This window comes from Ceratotherium simum, chromosome 15 (genome assembly GCF_057802395.1).
Source record: "Ceratotherium simum simum isolate JZ-2026a chromosome 15, ASM5780239v1, whole genome shotgun sequence".
Taxonomy (NCBI): Eukaryota; Metazoa; Chordata; class Mammalia; order Perissodactyla; family Rhinocerotidae; genus Ceratotherium; species Ceratotherium simum.
This window is the reverse complement of record NC_141914.1, coordinates 63254340-63272795: the sequence shown is the minus strand read 5'-3', so window position 1 is coordinate 63272795 and position 18456 is coordinate 63254340. Positions and strand designations below refer to the sequence as shown.

General features: G+C 37.7%; 1 protein-coding gene across 7 annotated transcripts in view; it reads left to right on the top strand.

Moving 5' to 3' along the window:
* The window catches only part of IFT80 (intraflagellar transport 80), a 151980-nt gene that overhangs the window by 116106 nt on the left and 17418 nt on the right, over window positions 1-18456 (top strand). For 6 of the 7 annotated variants that reach the window (XM_087440132.1, XM_087440129.1, XM_087440133.1 and 3 more), the window contains 2 exons: window positions 8449-8572; window positions 16892-16989. In XM_087440132.1, the coding sequence (XP_087296258.1) occupies window positions 8449-8572; window positions 16892-16989 (222 nt within the window). Of the gene's footprint in view, window positions 1-8448; window positions 8573-16891; window positions 18447-18456 lie in introns of those variants that run through there. The other variant, XM_087440131.1, reaches the window with a different exon arrangement.

The following is an 18456-nucleotide window of genomic DNA, read 5'->3' as shown; positions in this document are numbered from 1 at the left end:
TTTGCTGAGGAAGATAGGCCTGAGCTAACATCTGTGCCAATCTTCCTCTATTTTGTATGTGGGTCGCAACCATAGCATGACTGGCGAGTGGTGTAGGTCTGTGCCCAGATCCAAACCCCTTGAACCCCAGTTGCTGAAGCGAAGCGTGCCAAACTTAACCACTATGCCACAGGTCTGGCCCCCCAGGCCTATCTTAAGAAACAAGAAAAATATCAAATAAACAATCTAACACTATACCTAAAAGAACTAGAAAAATAAGAACAAATGAAGCCCAAAGTCAGAAGGAAGAAAATAATAAAAGCGTGAAAATAAATGAAATAGAGACTAAAAAGACAATAGAAAGGATCAATGAAACTAAGAGTTGGTTCTTTGAAAAGATAAACAAAATTGACAAACCTCTAGCTAGATTCACCGAGAAAACAAGAGGGCTCAAATAAAATCAGAAATGAAAGAGGAGAAATTACAATGAATACCAGAGAAATATGAAGGATTATAAGAGAATACCATGAAAAGCTATATTCCAACAAATTGGATAATCTAGAAGAAATGGATAAATTCTTAGAATTATACAACCTTCCAAAATTGAATCAAGAAGACAGAGAGAGGGCTGGCCCCGTGGCTTAGCGGTTAAGTGCGCATGCTCCGCTACTGGTGGCCGGGGTTCGGATCTTGGGCGCGCACCGATGCACCGCTTCTCCAGCCATGCTGAGGCTGCGTCCCACATACAGCAACTAGAAGGATGTGCAACTATGACATACAACTATCTACTGGGGCTTTGGGAAAAAAAAAATGGAGGAGGATTGGCAATAGATGTTAGCTCAGAGCCAGTCTTCCTCAGCAAAAAGAGGAGGATTAGCATGGATGTTAGCTCAGGGCTGATCTTCCTCACAAAAAAAAAAAAATAAAGAAGAAGACATAGAGAATCTGAATGGACAGATCAATAGTAAGGAGATCAAAACAGTAATCAAAAACTTCCCCCTAAGCAAATGTCTAGGACCAGAGGGCTTCCTTGGTGAATTCTACCAATCATTCAAAGAAGTTTTAATACCTGTCCTTCTCAAACTCTTCCAAATAATTGAAGAGGAGGGGATGCTTTCTAACTCATTCTACGAGACCAACATTACCCTGATACCAAAACCAGACAGGGATAACAGGAATAAAAGGAAATTACAGGCCAATATTGCTCATGAACACGGATGCAAAAATCCTCAACAAAATATTAGCAAATCACATACAACAATACATTAAAGTAATCATATACCATGATCAAGGGGGATTTATAGCAGGGATGCAGGGATGGCTCAGCATCTGCAAATCAGTCGATGTGATACACCACATTAACAAAATGAAGAATAAAAATCACATGGTCGTCTCAATGGATGCAGAAAAAGCATTTGACAAGATACAGCATCCATTTATGATAAAAACTCTCAATAAAATGGGTATAGAAGGAAAGTACCTCAACATAATGAAGGCCATATATGACACACCCACAGCTAACATCATACTCAATGGTAAAACACTGAAAGCTACCCCTCTAAGAACAGGAACAAGACAAGGATGCCCACTTCTGCCACTCTTAACATAGTATTGGAAGTTTTAGCCAGAACAATTAGGCAAGAAAATGAAATAAAAGAGATCCAAATTGGAAAGGAAGAAGTAAAACTGTCACTATTTGTGGATGACATGATTCTATATATAGAACCCTCTAAAGAATCCACCAAAAAACTATTAGAAATAATTAACAAATACAGTCAAGTTGCAGGGTATATAATCAACATACAAAAATCCATCGCATTTCTATACACTAATAATGAACTAGCAGAAAGAGAAATCAAGAATACAATCCCACTTACAATTGCAACAAAAGGAATAAAATACCTAGGAATAAATTTAATTAAAGAGGTGAAAGACCTATACACTGAAAACTATAAGACATTGTTGAAAGAAATCAAGACAAGGAAATGGACGGATATTCCATGCTCATAAATTGGAAGGAATTAACATAGTTTAAATGTCCATACTCCCTAAAGCAATCTACAAATTCAGTGAAATCCCTATCAAAGCCCCAATTACATTTTTCATAGAAATAGAACAGAGTCCTAAAATTTATATGGAACAGCAAAAGACCCCAAACAGCCAAAGGAATCCTGAGAAAAAAGAATAAAGCTGGAGGTGTCACACACCCTGATTTCAAAATATACCACAAAGCTATAGTAATCAAAACAGCATGGTACTGCCACAAAAACAGACACAAATCAACAGAACAGAATCAAGAGCCCAGAAATAAACCCACACGTCTGTTGACAGCTAATCTTCAAAAAAGGAGCCAAGACCATACAAGGGAGAAAGGAAAGTCTTTTTAATAGGTGGTGTTTGGAAAACTGGACAGCCACATGCAAAAGAATGAAAGTAGACCATTATCTTATAGCATACACAAAAATTAACTCAAAATGGCTTAAAGACTTGAATTGAAGACCTGAGACCATAAAACTTCTAGAAGAAAACATAGGCAGTATACTCTTTGGCATAGGTCTTAGCAGTATCTTTTTGAATATCATATCTCCTCAGGCAAGGGAAACAAAAGAAAAAATAAACAAATGGGACTACATCAAACTAAAAGTCTTCTGCATGGTAAAGGAAACGATCAACAAAACTAAAAAACAACCCACCAACTGGGAGAAGATATTTGCAAATCATATATCCAGTAAGGGGTTAATATCCAAAATAGATAAAGAATTCATACAACTCAACAACACAAAAACTAACAACTTGATCAAAAAATAGGCAGAGGATATGAACAGACATTTTTCCAAAGAAGATATACAGATGGTCAACAGGCACATGAAAAGATGTTCAACTTCACTAAGTTTTAGGGAAATGCAAATCAAAACTACAATGAGATATCACCTCACACCAATTAGAATGGCTATAATTAACCAGACATAAATAACAAGTGTTGGAGAGGATGTGGGGAAAGGGAATTCTCATACACTGCTGGAATATAAATTGGTGCGGCCACTATGGAAAACAGTGTGGAGATTCCTCAAAAAATTAAAAATAGAAATACCATATGATCCAGCTATTCCACTTCTGGGTATTTATTCAAAGAACATGCCAACACTAATTTAAAAAGACATGTGCACCGCTACGTTCATTGCAGCATTATTCACAATAGCCAAGATGTGGAAGCAACTAAGTGCCCATCAATGGAAGAATGGATAAAGAAGATGTGATGGTATACATATACAATGGAATACTACTCAACCATAAAAAAGACAAAATCGTGCCATCTGTGACAACGTGGATGGACCTTGAGAGTATTATGCTAAGCGAAATAAGTCATAGGGAGAAAGACGATTACCATATGACTTCACTCATGTGGAAGATAAACAAACACATGGATAAAGAGAACAGATTAGTGGTTACCAGAGGGGAAGGGGGTGGAGGGAGGGTGAAAGGAGTAAAGGGGCACATGTGTATGGTGATGGATAAAAACTAGACTATTGGTGATGAGCACAATGCAATCTATACAGAAGTCGAAATATAATGATGTACAACTGAAATTTATAAAATGTTATAAACCAAAGTGACCTCAATAGAAAAAAAAAAAAAAAATAGAATGAGAGCTTTGGAATCAGACCTGGGTTTGATTTCTGGTTCTGTGATCTTGGACAGGTTACCAAGGCTCTATAAGCCTCAGTTCTTATGTTTAAAATGGTGATAATAACAATAACCTCATGTTTATTGGCAGGATTGAAAAAATAGTGTGTGGAAATATCTTAGCATACTGCCTGACACAGAGTAAGCCTTCACTAAATGGTAGCTGTTATTCATATTTTAAATATTTTTTAAGTGTCTCTCTTGTGCCAGGTGTGAGGCACTGGGGATACAGCAATGAACAAAACGGACAAAGTTCCTTGATGACAGTTTTGATTCTAAATTCTGTGGCTAAGATAAAAAGGTAGAAGTAACAGGCATAGATATTTGGATTCAATATAAGAATCAACTTAAAACAGCATAATCCAAATATGGTCTGCTTAGAGAGTCGAATAATCCACATCTGCAAAGATATTCAAACATAGGATGAATGATAAAATTATGTGATCGATTAATTAATTAATAGACTTCTTGCATCTATATAGACAATGGTCTTTTAAAAAAAGATCCTCTTTGGGGCTGGCCTGGTGGTGTAGTGGTTAAGTTCACGCGCTCTACTTCGGTGGCCCAGGGTTCGCAGGTTTGGATCCCGGGTGCGGACCAGTGCACCGCTTGTCGAGCCATGCTGTGGTGGCATCCCATATAAAGTGGAAGAAGATGGGCACAGATGTTAGCCCAGGGCCAATCTTCCTCATTAAAAAAAAAAAAAATCTTATTTTTTCTTCACATGTATTTCCCTTTTCTCCTGGGAGTGAGTATGTAATCATTCTCATAAACTCAGACTTCCAGAACTGGCTTATATTATCAAATAGTGTTTTTCCTTTTTTTAATTTTGATATTGTGTGTATCCCAGGAAAGGCTGGCAGGGCTTGAGTTTGTGTCTGGTGGCAGCAGGGTAAGCCCACATTTGGTATCTGTGTAGACCAAGGTTCTACTGGTGGTAGATTTTTTGTGTGTAGGGATGGTGATTAAGCTGTCTGACAATTTGGATTTATTGAATTTTCATTACCTTTATCTGTCCAGTTCGTGAGGTTCAGCAGGGAGTGGGATATACAGGTGTGAAATTAGGAGAAGTCCTAGACATTGAGGGAAAGCCACTGAGGGAATTATCAGCCTTTAGGAGTGGTTGAGGCCATGAGTATGGCTAAGATTACTTATGAGAATTTAAAGAATGAAAAAGAAAAGAGGGCAGCAGGCAGATCTCTCCTGAAATCCAACATTTAATGGTCTGGTTTAAGAGGAGAATTCAGCAAAGGAGATCAGGAGGGACCAAAAAGATGGAAATTTAAAAACTATTTATTATGGAAAATTTCGAACATATACAGAAGTAGAGAGAATAGAGTAATGAATGCCCATGTACCATCACTCAGCTTCAACTGTTATAAATTTGTGAATAATCTCTACCACACCCCCACCCCTCTCCCACCATTTTCTTCAAGCAGATCCCAGTCATCGTATCATTTTATCTGTAAACATTTCAGTATGTATCTCAAAGGTTTTTTAAATCTAGCCACGATACCATGATCACACTTTAAAGAGTTAACAATAATTCTATTTGGTGTTCTTATTTCTCTGATTGTCTCATGAATGCTTTGTTTTGTTTTGTTTGATTCAGGATCCAAAAAAAGATTCATATATTGTGATTGGTTGATCCGTTCTGAAGTTTCTTTTAATCCGTAGGGTCTCCTATTTCTTTTTTGTGTTTTCCTGCAGTTTTCCCATTGCAGAAACTGCCTATAGGATTTCCCATAGTCTGGACTTTGTTGATTGCATCTTTATGTTGTCATTTAACATGTCTCTCTGCTCCCTGAATTAGCTATAAATTGGTGTTGAATCTAGAAACTTGATTAGATTTAGGCTTAATTTGTTTTTTTTCCTTTTGGTGAGGCTCCATCAGAGGCAGTGTTGTATATGTTTACATAGTGACTGGTTGTCTATCTTTTTGTGATGTCAGCAGCCATTGATGATCATTGCCCAGATCCATTAATTAATTATGGTGATATTCTAATTCTATCCTTCTAGAATTCTAGAAGGATAGAATTTAAGTATTGGATGATAAATTTATTAGATTGCTTTTAAGATCCCTGAATTTCTATATTTGTTTAAATCCTTTAGAAGGGAACAGATTTTATTTTGTTAACTTGAAAAGCACAGTCTTGCTGGTTTGTGCTTCTGTCATTTATATTTGAGTTGAAAATTGCCTGCAACCTAATAAGATGCAGCCTTTGAAGAGTTATAGGGAAGCAAGTTATCTACTTGACATTCACTTAGATATTTGGTGATAGTGTGTTCTCAAAAACTGAAGTTAAAAGAGGTAGAAACTAGAAACTCCAGATATACATAGTGATCCTTTATGTAAGTATTAATAAAAATGATTTCTCTACTTCTATCAGTTATGTAAAGTGATTTTTGCTTCATTCAAGTTATGTAAAAAATCATATTTTGAAGTTATAACATCTTTTTATATAACTTGTTTCTATTTAAAATCAGAGAAGTACATTGATTTATTCTAGTGTCACATTTGTTTGGTTGCCAAATAACCATTTTAAAGCTAGAAACATACTGTTCCCATAACGCTTATATAATTTGGAGTGAATTCTCTTCTCAATGTGGTAAGGAAATATTTCTTACCCAATGTGCACTTTTAGAGAACATTTAAAATAGCACATATCATTTGAATGTTTACCTTTAGCCATTGCTCTTCAATCAGATAATTGATACATATTTTATAATAATAACTGTAGTGATAGATAATACTTAGTATCTAGTATCTAAATGCAGTATAGACATCATATTCTATCCTTTCTATATAATTTCTACATATATTATATAATCCTTTGATGTTCCATAACAAAGTATCTCTTTGGAATTTTTGAAAAGCCCCAACCCAGAGTAGATACTTATGTACTCCCCACTGTGAATACCTCTAGTTTTATTGAAATCAAGAACTCTTTCCCCCATCATGTACAATCATAAAGAAAGAATGGGAAATGGAACTTCTAAGGTGCCAAAGAGGTAGTTCACTGGAGTCTCCACTCACCCGTACACCACTGGAATTAGAACCTGAGGGGTATGTAGGGGGTGATACGGGAAAGGCTTGGAAGGGTTAAGGCATCTTTATTTCTATTTCTCATCTTTTGAGCCTCTGTGAATTGTTTTTTGCCTTCTCTTATTTTCCACTTTTGTTCCTCTATATTCCAGTACCTCTATATTCTTTTCTGTGTATCCTCTTTTTCTCTGAAAGACTTAAAGTCACAGAGGAATGAGGGAACTTTGTGAGGAGTTTGTGATGGGTAGCAAATACTGAACCTTGGATTTAGCAATATGATTTATGCCTATATATTTTTTATAAGAAATCAGTGTGCTGAATTTTGGTATTATCATTTGTATTATACATGACTTACATTCATTATTTTTTCATTTTAAGTCTGTAATATCTCTCTCAATTGTCTATCAATTGTCAATACACACAGCATATCTAAAATACTTTTTAAAGTGACTATTTAGTTTAGGTCAAACCAAAGCATGCTAAGAATGAAACAGATTTTCCTTCTGAAGAGTCACACATTGCAGAAATCTAGTCAGTAGTCAGTCTTGTCTAAAACAACACATTTAGAGCCTGCCCCGTGGCTTAGCGGTTAAGTGCGCGTGCTCTGCTGCTGGTGGCCCAGGTTCGGATCCTGGGGGCGCACCGACGCACCACTTCTCTGGCCATGCTGAGGCCGAGTCCCACATACAGCAACTAGAAGGCTGTGCAACTATGACATACAACTATCTACTGGGGCTTTGGGGGAAAAAATAAATAAATAAAAATAAAAATAAACAATAATAAAACAACACATTTATGGTAGCTGGCTCTGATAAATCATGACTGGCCTATTCAGAAGTCATGTCATATTAGAGAGCAAGAGAACTTGAGAAATAATATACTTGACTATAATGATGGCCGTTTCCCATACTTTAAAACAAGATGACAGTGGACAGTGTAGGAGAGCTCTACTCCACAGGATTGTTCCTGACTCAGCTAATATGAGTTCAGCACAGGATCACAGGCTGAGATGCAGTCCAAATCCTACATACAAAAATAGGCCTGGAACTGTGGAGTAATCTTTTTATTTCCCTCCAAATTAGCAGTATGTAGATTTTGTGTCTTTGGTGTTATACTACCGATTTCCAAAAATTCATTTAGTTCTCGTCTGCTATTCAAATAAAATATTACCTTAAAAATAATAAAGGATATCAGTATTTAATTGAATATTGAACAGAACAAATTTGTTATAGACTTAGAAAAATGGTCAAGATAGTTGAACCACTTATGTTGGGGATAAGTTCATTCACTTGAATTTTATTATGATTTCAATGAATTTTTCAATGAACATTTACTATATATATACTCTGTAGTACTCACCAAAGAGAAATGAAATCCAGATCTCCCTTCAATACATATATAGGTTAGTGGAGGAAACAGACTCACAAATAATGATTATAATATACTGTAAGTAGTGCTGTAATAATAGTATGTATAAAATGTTATAGAGCACAGATAAAAAGATGGTCATTTATTTCTACAAGGGGCGCTGGTCAGGGAGAAGAGATTGTGTTTGATCTGTACCTTGAAGTATAAATAGGACTTTGCAAGATGGATGAGGTAGGGAATGATATTCCATATTGAGGAATGAGTGGAGGGAACAACATAGACCATTTGTCCCACCCTCTCACCCCAAAACTCTATTGCCCAGAGAGGGTAATACAAGCAATGCTGATAATCTGTTTTATTTCTCGTTTTAGGGCACTTGAATTGGCTGTAAAATACAAAACACATGTTGATACAGTTCTTGCTTACCGTCAAAAGTTTTTAGAGACGTTTGGTAAACAGGAAACTAATAAACGATACTTGCAGTATGCAGAAGGTGTAAGTATTATACAATATTTTATATAATGTATATTTTTGTAAGTATATATAATATTCATCTTAATTAGACAAAATTTGAATAATTCACACCATAATCTCTGAAAAAATTACCTTGTCTCTTATTATGTTGTAGTCTTATTTTGATTATATAGTTATATTACTAAATTTTTTTTCTGGAATCTTACAGCCATGTTTTGATTAACTCAAATCTGTTTTCATCATATTCAATTTGTGTTACGTTTGGGTACTAATTGATATTTTTAGATAAACAATATAAATGCCTGGGATAAAGGCTTTTAACTCCTGAATTTTGTCTTCTATCAGCTGCCTTTTTTGCTCCAGGGGAGATATATAAGCACAAAGGGCACTGGCCAGAAAATAGATACTTTGTCACTTTGCAGAATTAGGGAGTCTAGTTGCACCTCAAGAGGGACCTAGCTTCAGTGGACTTCACCAACTAGAACCAAAGAAGGCTAAACCTTTGCCTCTCAAATTTCTACTAGAATCTCAGGTTTTATCATTTCAATTAGAAGAAAGTCATTCCAGTACATGTCAGCCCACAAGGAGAGCCAGAACAAGAGAGTTTGCCCAAGTGCCTAGAGCAGAACTGATTGTGGTCACTTGCTCAGATCCTTCTAGGCTCAGACTGCAGAAATAGAGTTCACCTCTAGCCATGCAGATCCAAGAGATTTGTGATCCCAAGACAGGGCTGACCTTGCTCCCAGCTCTGTGAACCAGTTGATTTCCTTAGCCTTTTATTCATTCAAAAAATGTTTATTCATTCATTCAAAAAATGTTTATGAGTACTCACTCTGGGCCAGGTACACACTAATGTACAATGTGTTGAATCAGATATGGCATCTGCCTTTGTGGATCTTATAGACGGTGTGGGAGTGCTCCTTCTTGGGGATAGAAGACAATGGAGGGCCGGCCCGGTGGCTTAGCGGTTAAGTGCACGCGCTCCGCTGCTGGCGGCCCGGGTTCGGATCCCGGGCGTGCACCGACGCACCGCTTCTCCGGCCATGCTGAGGCCGTGTCCCACATACAGCAACTAGAAGGATGTGCAGCTATGACATACAACTATCTGCTGGGGCTTTGGGGGAAAAAATAAATAAATAAAATCTTTAAAAAAAAAAAAAAAAAAAAAAAAAAAAAAAAGAAGACAATGGAATATCCTGCTCCATCCTAGGGGGCAGGATAAATTAGAGGAACCTTGGGAAGAGGAAAGAAAGTAGGAGAAGGCACCTACAATTCCTGCTAAAGCCACCATTATCCATTTACCATATGATTTGAAAAACTCAGTCTTTCCCCTACTGTGTTGGGAAAACCCAGTTCTTCCCTACTATGAGTTTCACCTGTGAGTCTCCTTGACTGTTCACACAAAACACTTCACTTCCGGTCACCAAATGTGTGGAGGTTTTTCCCCATGCCAACAAGCAATTCTCCAGCACCAGCTGGGCATCCTACAATTTAACTCAGTTTTGACACTATCTACCTGGAGATAGCATCAGATTCCACAAGTAAAGGGCTCAGTTCCACGAGATTACTCCCTGCCCCCAACCTCCACCTCCACTTCAGACGCCAGTCGCAAGCCCAGGTTATCACCTGTGCATCTGACCTACCGGCTATAGATCGGAGGTTCCAATGACCCCAACCTTGGGTTTCAGATGCCAGTTGCAAGTCCAGGTTGTTACCTGTGCTTCTGACCAATCAGAGGTTCCCCTGGTCCCCTCCTCAGGTTCGATTAATTTGCTAGAATGGCTCACAGAACTCAAGGAAACCTGTTTACTCACTAGATTACTGATTTATTACAAAGGATATTAAAGGATACAGATGAACAGCCAGATGAAGAGATACACAGGGCGAGGTCTGGGAGGGTCCCCAGCACAGGAGCTTCTGTCCCTATGAAGTTGGAGTGCATCCCCCTCCCAGTGTGGATGTGTTCACCAGCCTGGAAGCTCTCTCTGAACCCCGCACTCTTGGGATTTTATGGAGGCTTCATCATGTAGGCATGATCAAGCATTAACTCCATTTTCAGCCCTTTTCCCTTCTCAAGAGAATGGGGTGTGGGGCTGAAATTTCCAAGCTTCTAATCATGGCATGGTCTTTTGGGTGACCAGCCCCCCTCCGTTAGCCCACCCAGAGTTGCCTCATTAAAAAAAAAGACCCTCCTATCACCCAGGAAATTATAAGGGTTTTGGGAGCCCAGTGTCAGGAACTGGGGTCAAAGACCAAATATTAGAACAAAGATGCTCCTAGTGCTCTTATCTCTTAGGGAATTGTCAGGGTTTCAGGAGCCCTGTGCCAGGAACCAGGACAGAGACTAATATGCATATTTTCTATTATGTCTCATCATATTTAGAATCTGAGTGTCATGATCTACATCTTTGGACTTCAGGACAGTTTTTAGGGTAGTGAAGACTTTGGGGCCCTTCTTAGAGTTCTGCCACACAACTTCAACATCTGGATCCAAGATAGACGCAAGCTGTGGGTTTCTTTGTAGAAAGAGACATATTTTATGGAAGCTCCACAAACTTTTTTTGTTTTATTCACACCTTTAGTACTGACATGAATCCTCTGGGAGTTTGGGCTATGAGGGCTTGCTGTACTACTGAGACAAACTCAGGGTCCCTGGGACCTCTGAGAACTACACTTGAGTTCACAGAGTATGACGGCAGCCCAGAGAATCGCCACATCACCTGATCTCTTTGTCACAGTTTTGAAAACATGACAATATGTTAACACTGAGCACCCACCTTAAATTTGCTTTACTGTATAATTCTTAAGCAGGTTAATACTACTCTGCTTCCTCTTCATCGTCCTTGTTATCAATATTTTCTTCAGTATTTTCACATTAGGTGCTTTTGAGGACGGACATAGAAAATATAGTTCTTAATCTCAGGGAAATTATATTTTAGACAGCAAAAACTTAACCTTCTTATCTCCTTTCTCATTATATATGTATTCAACTGTTAGCAAAATGTAATACTTCAATCAGAATAGTAGCAGAAATGTTCAAAGTGGAGTAATCAGAACAAGGTGATTTTGTTGGGTATTTAGTTTTCTTTTCATCCTGAAACTATATAGGTTACTTTTACTCCCTATGGCACTATGTTCTAGTACCTTACTTTTTTTCTTCATAAATATAATTTGGAAGTTAACTAGAAATCATAAAGCAGTATTTTAAGATAAAAATTATTTTTGACTTAAAAATTCCTCAGTGTTTATTTATCTTAGCCAAAATTGTGATTATATAAACTGAGTTGAATAGAAAAAGATCATTTTTTTGAAATTGATAAATTTATTCTAGATATCTGGTGAATTCTAGTGGGCTCACAATGCATAACGTGAAAGTTTACAAGAAGTGAAAAGTTTGATATACATTCGTATTTAAGAGTCCTGAAATGTTACTTGGGTGTTTCTAGTTTAAAATATAGAAATCTGGGATTCATACAAGTGGACTGTCTTGTAAGAACCCCGTTAAAATCATTGTACCTGGTCTACCATGGTGTTCAGTAGATATCTGTAAAGTAATTTGTCAGTTTGGCAAATAAAATCCACTTGAGGAATATATTCAATCTACTGAATACACACTCTATGCAAGAAGAAAAGTAGAAGAACCAGGAAATGTTTAAGACATTATGCTAGGAGGAAAAGAAAGTGTGAAAAACAAAGCAATGCCTCATGAGCAGAATTTCAGAAAGTGTAGAATTTTGAAGAAGATCCAGAGGAGTCAACACTCTCGTTCAGACAAACCACTTTAGGCATTGCTACTACCTAAGGTGCCTTGCAGGTTTTAAGGCCTTATAATCTTATGAGGTCCTGAGATGCAAAACCCCGGAGAGAAGGTAGTAGGAGATTGTTAGGTGATAGCTCTTTTGCTGGATAGTTACCTTTTATTCGTTCAATATTTATTGAGGGCTTCCTGCAGACAATGCACTCTCCTTGGTGCTTAGGATATATAAGCATGGCAGACACTGACTCCAGCCGTATGAAGCTTATATTCAAATGGAGGCAATAGTTAATAATACAGTTAGTTATTAATTTCAATTGTGATCATTGCCTTGAAGGTGTTGTACATGGTGCTATAAAGCCTTATAAATGGGGAACCTGACCAAGGGGGGTAAGGGTCAGTAAAGACTTTTCTAAGCAAAGCAAATGATATTTGAGCTGAGCTCTAAAGAATGAATAGTAGAAGCTGACTGGGGGTGAGAGTGGGGTAGGGATGGATATGTTCCAGGCAGAGGAAGGCTCTGAAGTGGGAAAGAGTAAAGAGCAAAAGGGAGATTGACTTGAGGGTTTCATAGGGCAAATTATGGATATTGGACTTTATCCTAAGACTTATATGAGTTCATTGAAAGGAAGTAGCATGATCACTTTTCCCTTTTAAAATCCTGATTCCTAAAAATAAATGGAAACTTAGAGTTTGACACAAAATTATCTTGAGTAGGATTTTGTTAGTTAGTTAAAGGCTATAGTAATAAGAGCAAATGCATGGAGTCTTAAAAGAATGGGGAAGGTGTCCCTAGTGACTGCTCTTGGTCCTGGGTGATTGGAATGTTGGCTGGGACCAGATATTGAAGGGTTTTAATACCGTGTTAAAGAGAATAGAATTCATAATGAAAGCAGTGAGAAGACTTGGAGGTTTGTAATCAAGAGAATGACTTGAAAGATAACTTCTGATATGGAAGATGGATTGGAGGTAAGGGTGGTGATGAGGAGACCAGTTAGGAGATTACTATAATAGACCCACCAGGAGATGGAAAGAGTAAGATTAATGTAAGAAAAAATTCAGCAGTAAAATCAAGAGAACATTGTGGTTTGGGTGGGAGGAGAGGTGGTGAGGCAAGGCAAGACATTTGAGAACAACTTGAGCATTTCTAGCGTGGGTGACTGTAGATGGGGATGCCATTAATCTAGATAAGGAACATGAGAATATACAAGTTTTAGACCTTTTGAGTTTGAATAAATGAAAATACACAATTTTTTGAATTTGAAGGCCCTGTGGGGTATCCAAGTGGAGCTATCTAGCCAACGACTGGAAATATACATGTGAACATGGAAGGACATTGACAAAGGAGGAATCAGGGCATGGTAAATAAATTGATGGTCATGAACATCTAGGCGTAGTTGAAGCTGTGTGAGTTGCTGTGATCTTCTAGGGAAAGTATGAACAAGTGTGGTTGGGATCCTGGTGAATACGAACAGTTGAGAGGTTGTCTAGGGAAAGGACATAGGAGAAAAAGGGGGAAAAAAAAGACCAAGAAGGACATTTAGAAGGGAGAGTAGAAACCAGAAGAGAGTGGTATTATACAGTCTAATGGGAGAGATGGTTCAAAGAGCAGTGGCCACCAAGGTCCAGGAAATGCGTCAGGGCCTTTTTCTTTGTCAGCCTGCTCTTTCCCCGATGTACACATGGATTCACTCACTCATCTCCATCAGGTCTTAACGGCAACTTCTTCAAGAGGCCTTTTCTGATCATGCTGTTTGAAATACAACACCCACCCACCCCCAACTTCAGCCCTGGCACTCACTATCTGCCTTCCTTGTTTCCAAAATTCTTAACACTTCTGACATTATATGTGTATAATTATCATTATCATGTCATTATATATATATCGTTATATATTATATATATATATATTCTGACATTATATATATGCCTTCCACTATTATTTGTCTTTGTTTATCTATGAAGACAGTGATTTTTATCTTTTTGTTTATTGCTAAATCCTTGCGCCTAGAATAGTAACACTAAATACTTGTTGAATGAGTAATTGAATCATACAGAAAAGGTATATAGGATGAGGAATGAAAACACTTGATGGTGGCGTTAGTGAAAAGTTTATGAAGTGTAATGGGAACACAGTCACATTACAGTGGTCTGGGGAGAGAATGAGAGTCAGGAATGAGATGAATGAGGGCGGTAGCTTGCAGGGAGACAGAATAGAGAGGGAAGGATGATGAGGAGCAGCCAGTGAAGAGAAGGAAATTGAATATGTAAGTCATAATTGAAGGCAGATGTCCTAGAGGAGTCAAAGAAGATGGAATCAAGGACTTAATGTGAAAAGGTTGGCCTGAGACAGAAAGGAAAAAGATAAGGATGGCTACAGATGTAGGTAAGTTTGTGTGAGGAAGGAAATTAAGTGAATTCATGCTTGATGACCACTGTATTCTCTGTAAGGTAGGAAGCTGATTTCTAGCTGAGAATAAGAGAGATGGGGTAGAAGATGGAGAGCCATTTGGTATGATTTTGAAATTACTTCTGTATGAATAAGAATTTACTAGGAACTAAAATAAGAAGTGCCAAATAGTATTGACACTCCCTATGATAGAAAGGATGTGTTTTAGTGTAGAAGTCACTTGACAACTGTCATGAATACATCCTTATCTAAAACCCACTATTCAAAATCCTCTATTCCAAGGACTAAATTATCAGTAGAATACTGTTCTAAAACTGGATAAATGCCAAAGTGAAAGTGAAACATTTATTTTTAGTAGGACAGCTGTCAGCTGATACCCTCAGTTGTACTATAACAGGTAAGTAATATAGATGTCATCAATTTATTTGATGGCCTTCTGGTGCAGCAAAGCAACAGTTGTTCAGTGTACCGTCAATATATGGTTTTATTGTGATTGATGCGAGAAATGTGTGTAAGTCAATATACGGCTGGAAGAAGGCCAAGGCATTCATCAAGTTTCGTCTTTCTCTTTGCAAATGTTTTGTTCGACATAGAAACGAGTGTTTTGCCATTTAAAAAATATGAAGTTCTGGCCTGATTGAAAAATGGGTCTTGCAAATAATCTAATGTTTGGTCTGTCTTTCAATGGGCTGTCACTTGTATCTTAGCACAGACATTCATCTTCTATGAGTAAGAGGGAGTCTTTTAATTCATCCATTTTATATGTTATAGATAAGTATATGGAGTTATTATCTAAAAAAACAGTGACTGAAAATATCCACAAATTACTTCATAGAAATTTAGATAAAGGATATTAGAATAAAAAAGAACCAAATACTTAATTTCATCAACTTCCAGCACAAAACAAAAGAGGCATGAAGTCCTGTTAAGGTTAAATTAATCTCGCAGTTACTTAGGATAAGTCTGTTCAAGCAGCAAGTCACACCTCAGTCTGGTTTAACTCTGCTTGTTCCACTCAACTCCCCTGCATGGAGGTGAAACCTATCCACTTTGGCTCAGTCTCAGGGATTTGGGTTTATTACATAGTAAAATTGAGTTAGTTTAATCTAGGACCCAGTTTTTGCTATATCTTACCTGAGAGGACATATATTCCTAAGTGAGTGATCTCCAAACTACTTAGAACAGTAGAATGCTTTTTCCTAAAGAAATTTTCCATGGAGCTCAGGGGCAGAGTCCATTTCTAACACCAAGTCTAATAAGCTTAGGGGAGGGGCAGGGCTGGACTGGCAGGGGCAGAGGGGCTGCATCGTGGATCAAAAGGAAACAAGTGGGCCGGCCCGGTGGTGCACTCGTTAAGTTCGTGCACTGCACTTCGGCGGCCTGGGGTTCACAGGTTCAGATCCCAGGTGCAGACCTGCATACTGCTCATAAAGCCATGCTGTGGCGGCATCCCACATACAAAGTACGGGAAGATGGGCACAGATGTTAGCCCAGGGCCAGTCTTCCTCAGCAAAAAAAAAAAAAAACAGATAAAAATGGTGTCACTTTTCTGTTACTCTTTTTATGTGTCTCCCAGCTTTGCTTCCCCACTGCTTCCTCAAATGTCTTTTCACCACTGTCCCCACCACCGCCATGTCTTTATATTACATTAAGAGTTGTTGCAAAGGAGCCACTTTTGCGGAATATGCTCAGGGGAAGCAGATGCTCCCTATCTTTCTTCATAGCTAGGCTTCTGATGGGAATCTCAGTATCTAAGCGGTGAGGAGCTGACCCATTTGACACATGGCCTGGTGGCCAGAGCCCTGTGCATTTTCCTCTTGTTTGGGGGAGAGCAGTCCGCCTTCTCTCCCCTGTCCCTGAGGCACCTGTGCAGAATCCTAAGGCTCCACGGGGCTGTTAGCTGTGCCTTTGATAAAATAGCTACAGCTAGATTTTGGTCTTTTGAATCACAATGAGAGTCTTTGCTTTTTATTGTGGTAATTGTTCTATTTGGTCTTATTCTTAAAGCTATTTTTTTGAGCATTATTTCTTAACTTTTCTTTCATGCCGTCTTTTTCTCTAATGTTTTGGGAGTCATAAACTCCCACAAGTCTATTTTTATTTACTCTTGATGACCTTGGATTAAACGAAACGTCTTATACTACACACGCATGTTTCTTCTTTTCTTCGATTGCAGCTCCAGATAGACTGGGAGAAAATCAAAGCCAAAGTTGAGATGGAAGTTACCAAAGAACGCGAGCGCTCATCAAGCAGCCAGTCCAGCCAGAACACAGTGTAAAGCGCTAAATATCATGCTCACCTTTGAGAAGTTTTACCTTTTGAAACTAATTCTGATTAACCAAGGATAAGCATGTTTTCATTGCTAAAGAAAAAGGCAGAATCTTTAAGTATAAGCACTTGCTGTATATTTAATACAAAAAGTATGTTCAGAAAGACTAAGCACAAAATCATTGATGTAATTTCATCTTTTATATTTTTTAATCCAATATTTAGCAAAATATTCCTATATATTTATGATCCACCTGTGTAGTGTTGCTTACATTCTAGTGATCTGTCCATTATTTTATCCATGAATCTTCAGCAGGAACAACTATTAATGCTGATAATAAAACATTGGACTCTTTAAAATGTCGTTATCAAGTTCTGTTTAACCTCTAAATCATAAAGTGCTTCAAAAGTTTATTTATACAACCAAAATACATGAGGATGGCTTTATGAAAATATATAACAATGTATATACTGGCACAGCAATGTTCAGAGCAGCATTATTCACAACAGTAAAGAGGTGGACAAAAAAGATGTCCATCAACAGATGAATGGATAAACAAAGCGCATATATACATACAGTGGAGCATTAGTCAGCCTTAAAAAGGAAGGAAATTCTAATATATGCTACGACGTGGATAAACCTTGAAAATACTGTGCTAAGTGAAATAAGCCAGACACAAAAGGTCAAATATTGTATGATCCCACTTATATGAGGTATCTAGAATCGGCAAGTTCATTGAGACAGAAAGAATAGTGGTTGCCAGGGAGGAGGGGAAATGAGGAGGTTATTGTTTGAGTTCAGGATTCCTGTTTGGGATGAACACATTCCGGAAATAGATAGAGGTGATGGTTGCATAACATTGTCAACATACTTTATGCCACTGAACTGTACACTTAAAAATGGTTAAAATGGTAAATCTTTTTATATATATATTACCATAATTTTAGAAATATATCTGGAATGGGCAAGAAATATTTTCCTCATTCCTCTCCTGACTTGAGAATGTTCAGGCACTAGGCCCTGGAGTCTGAATTTGTGAAAATCTCCTTAAATGACAAGCCTGTTTGACTAGCCTTAATTAATATGTCCCAAAATTATTATTACCACAAAAGTTTTTAACATTAACGCAAATACTTCTTAGAAAGTCTTCCGCGAAGCCATTTTTGGAAATGGTATATGATAGAGTGGGTATATGCAAATGCATGGGAAAGACATTACTTCTCTCACCCCCAGTTTAATTAACATATCTAGGTTTTTATTATGAAAACGTTCCTGTCTTTTCAACATACTCCTTTTCTTTTCTGGAATGTTGTAATATTCTGTTCTTCATCCAGATGCTGGGTTCAAGGGTGTGTTCAGTTTGTGAAATACTGTTGAGCAGTTTACTTATGAGTTGTACTTACAAACTTATATATGTTTTATATATTATGTTACATTTCAATAAAAAGTTTAAAAAGGAAAATGGTTAAGAG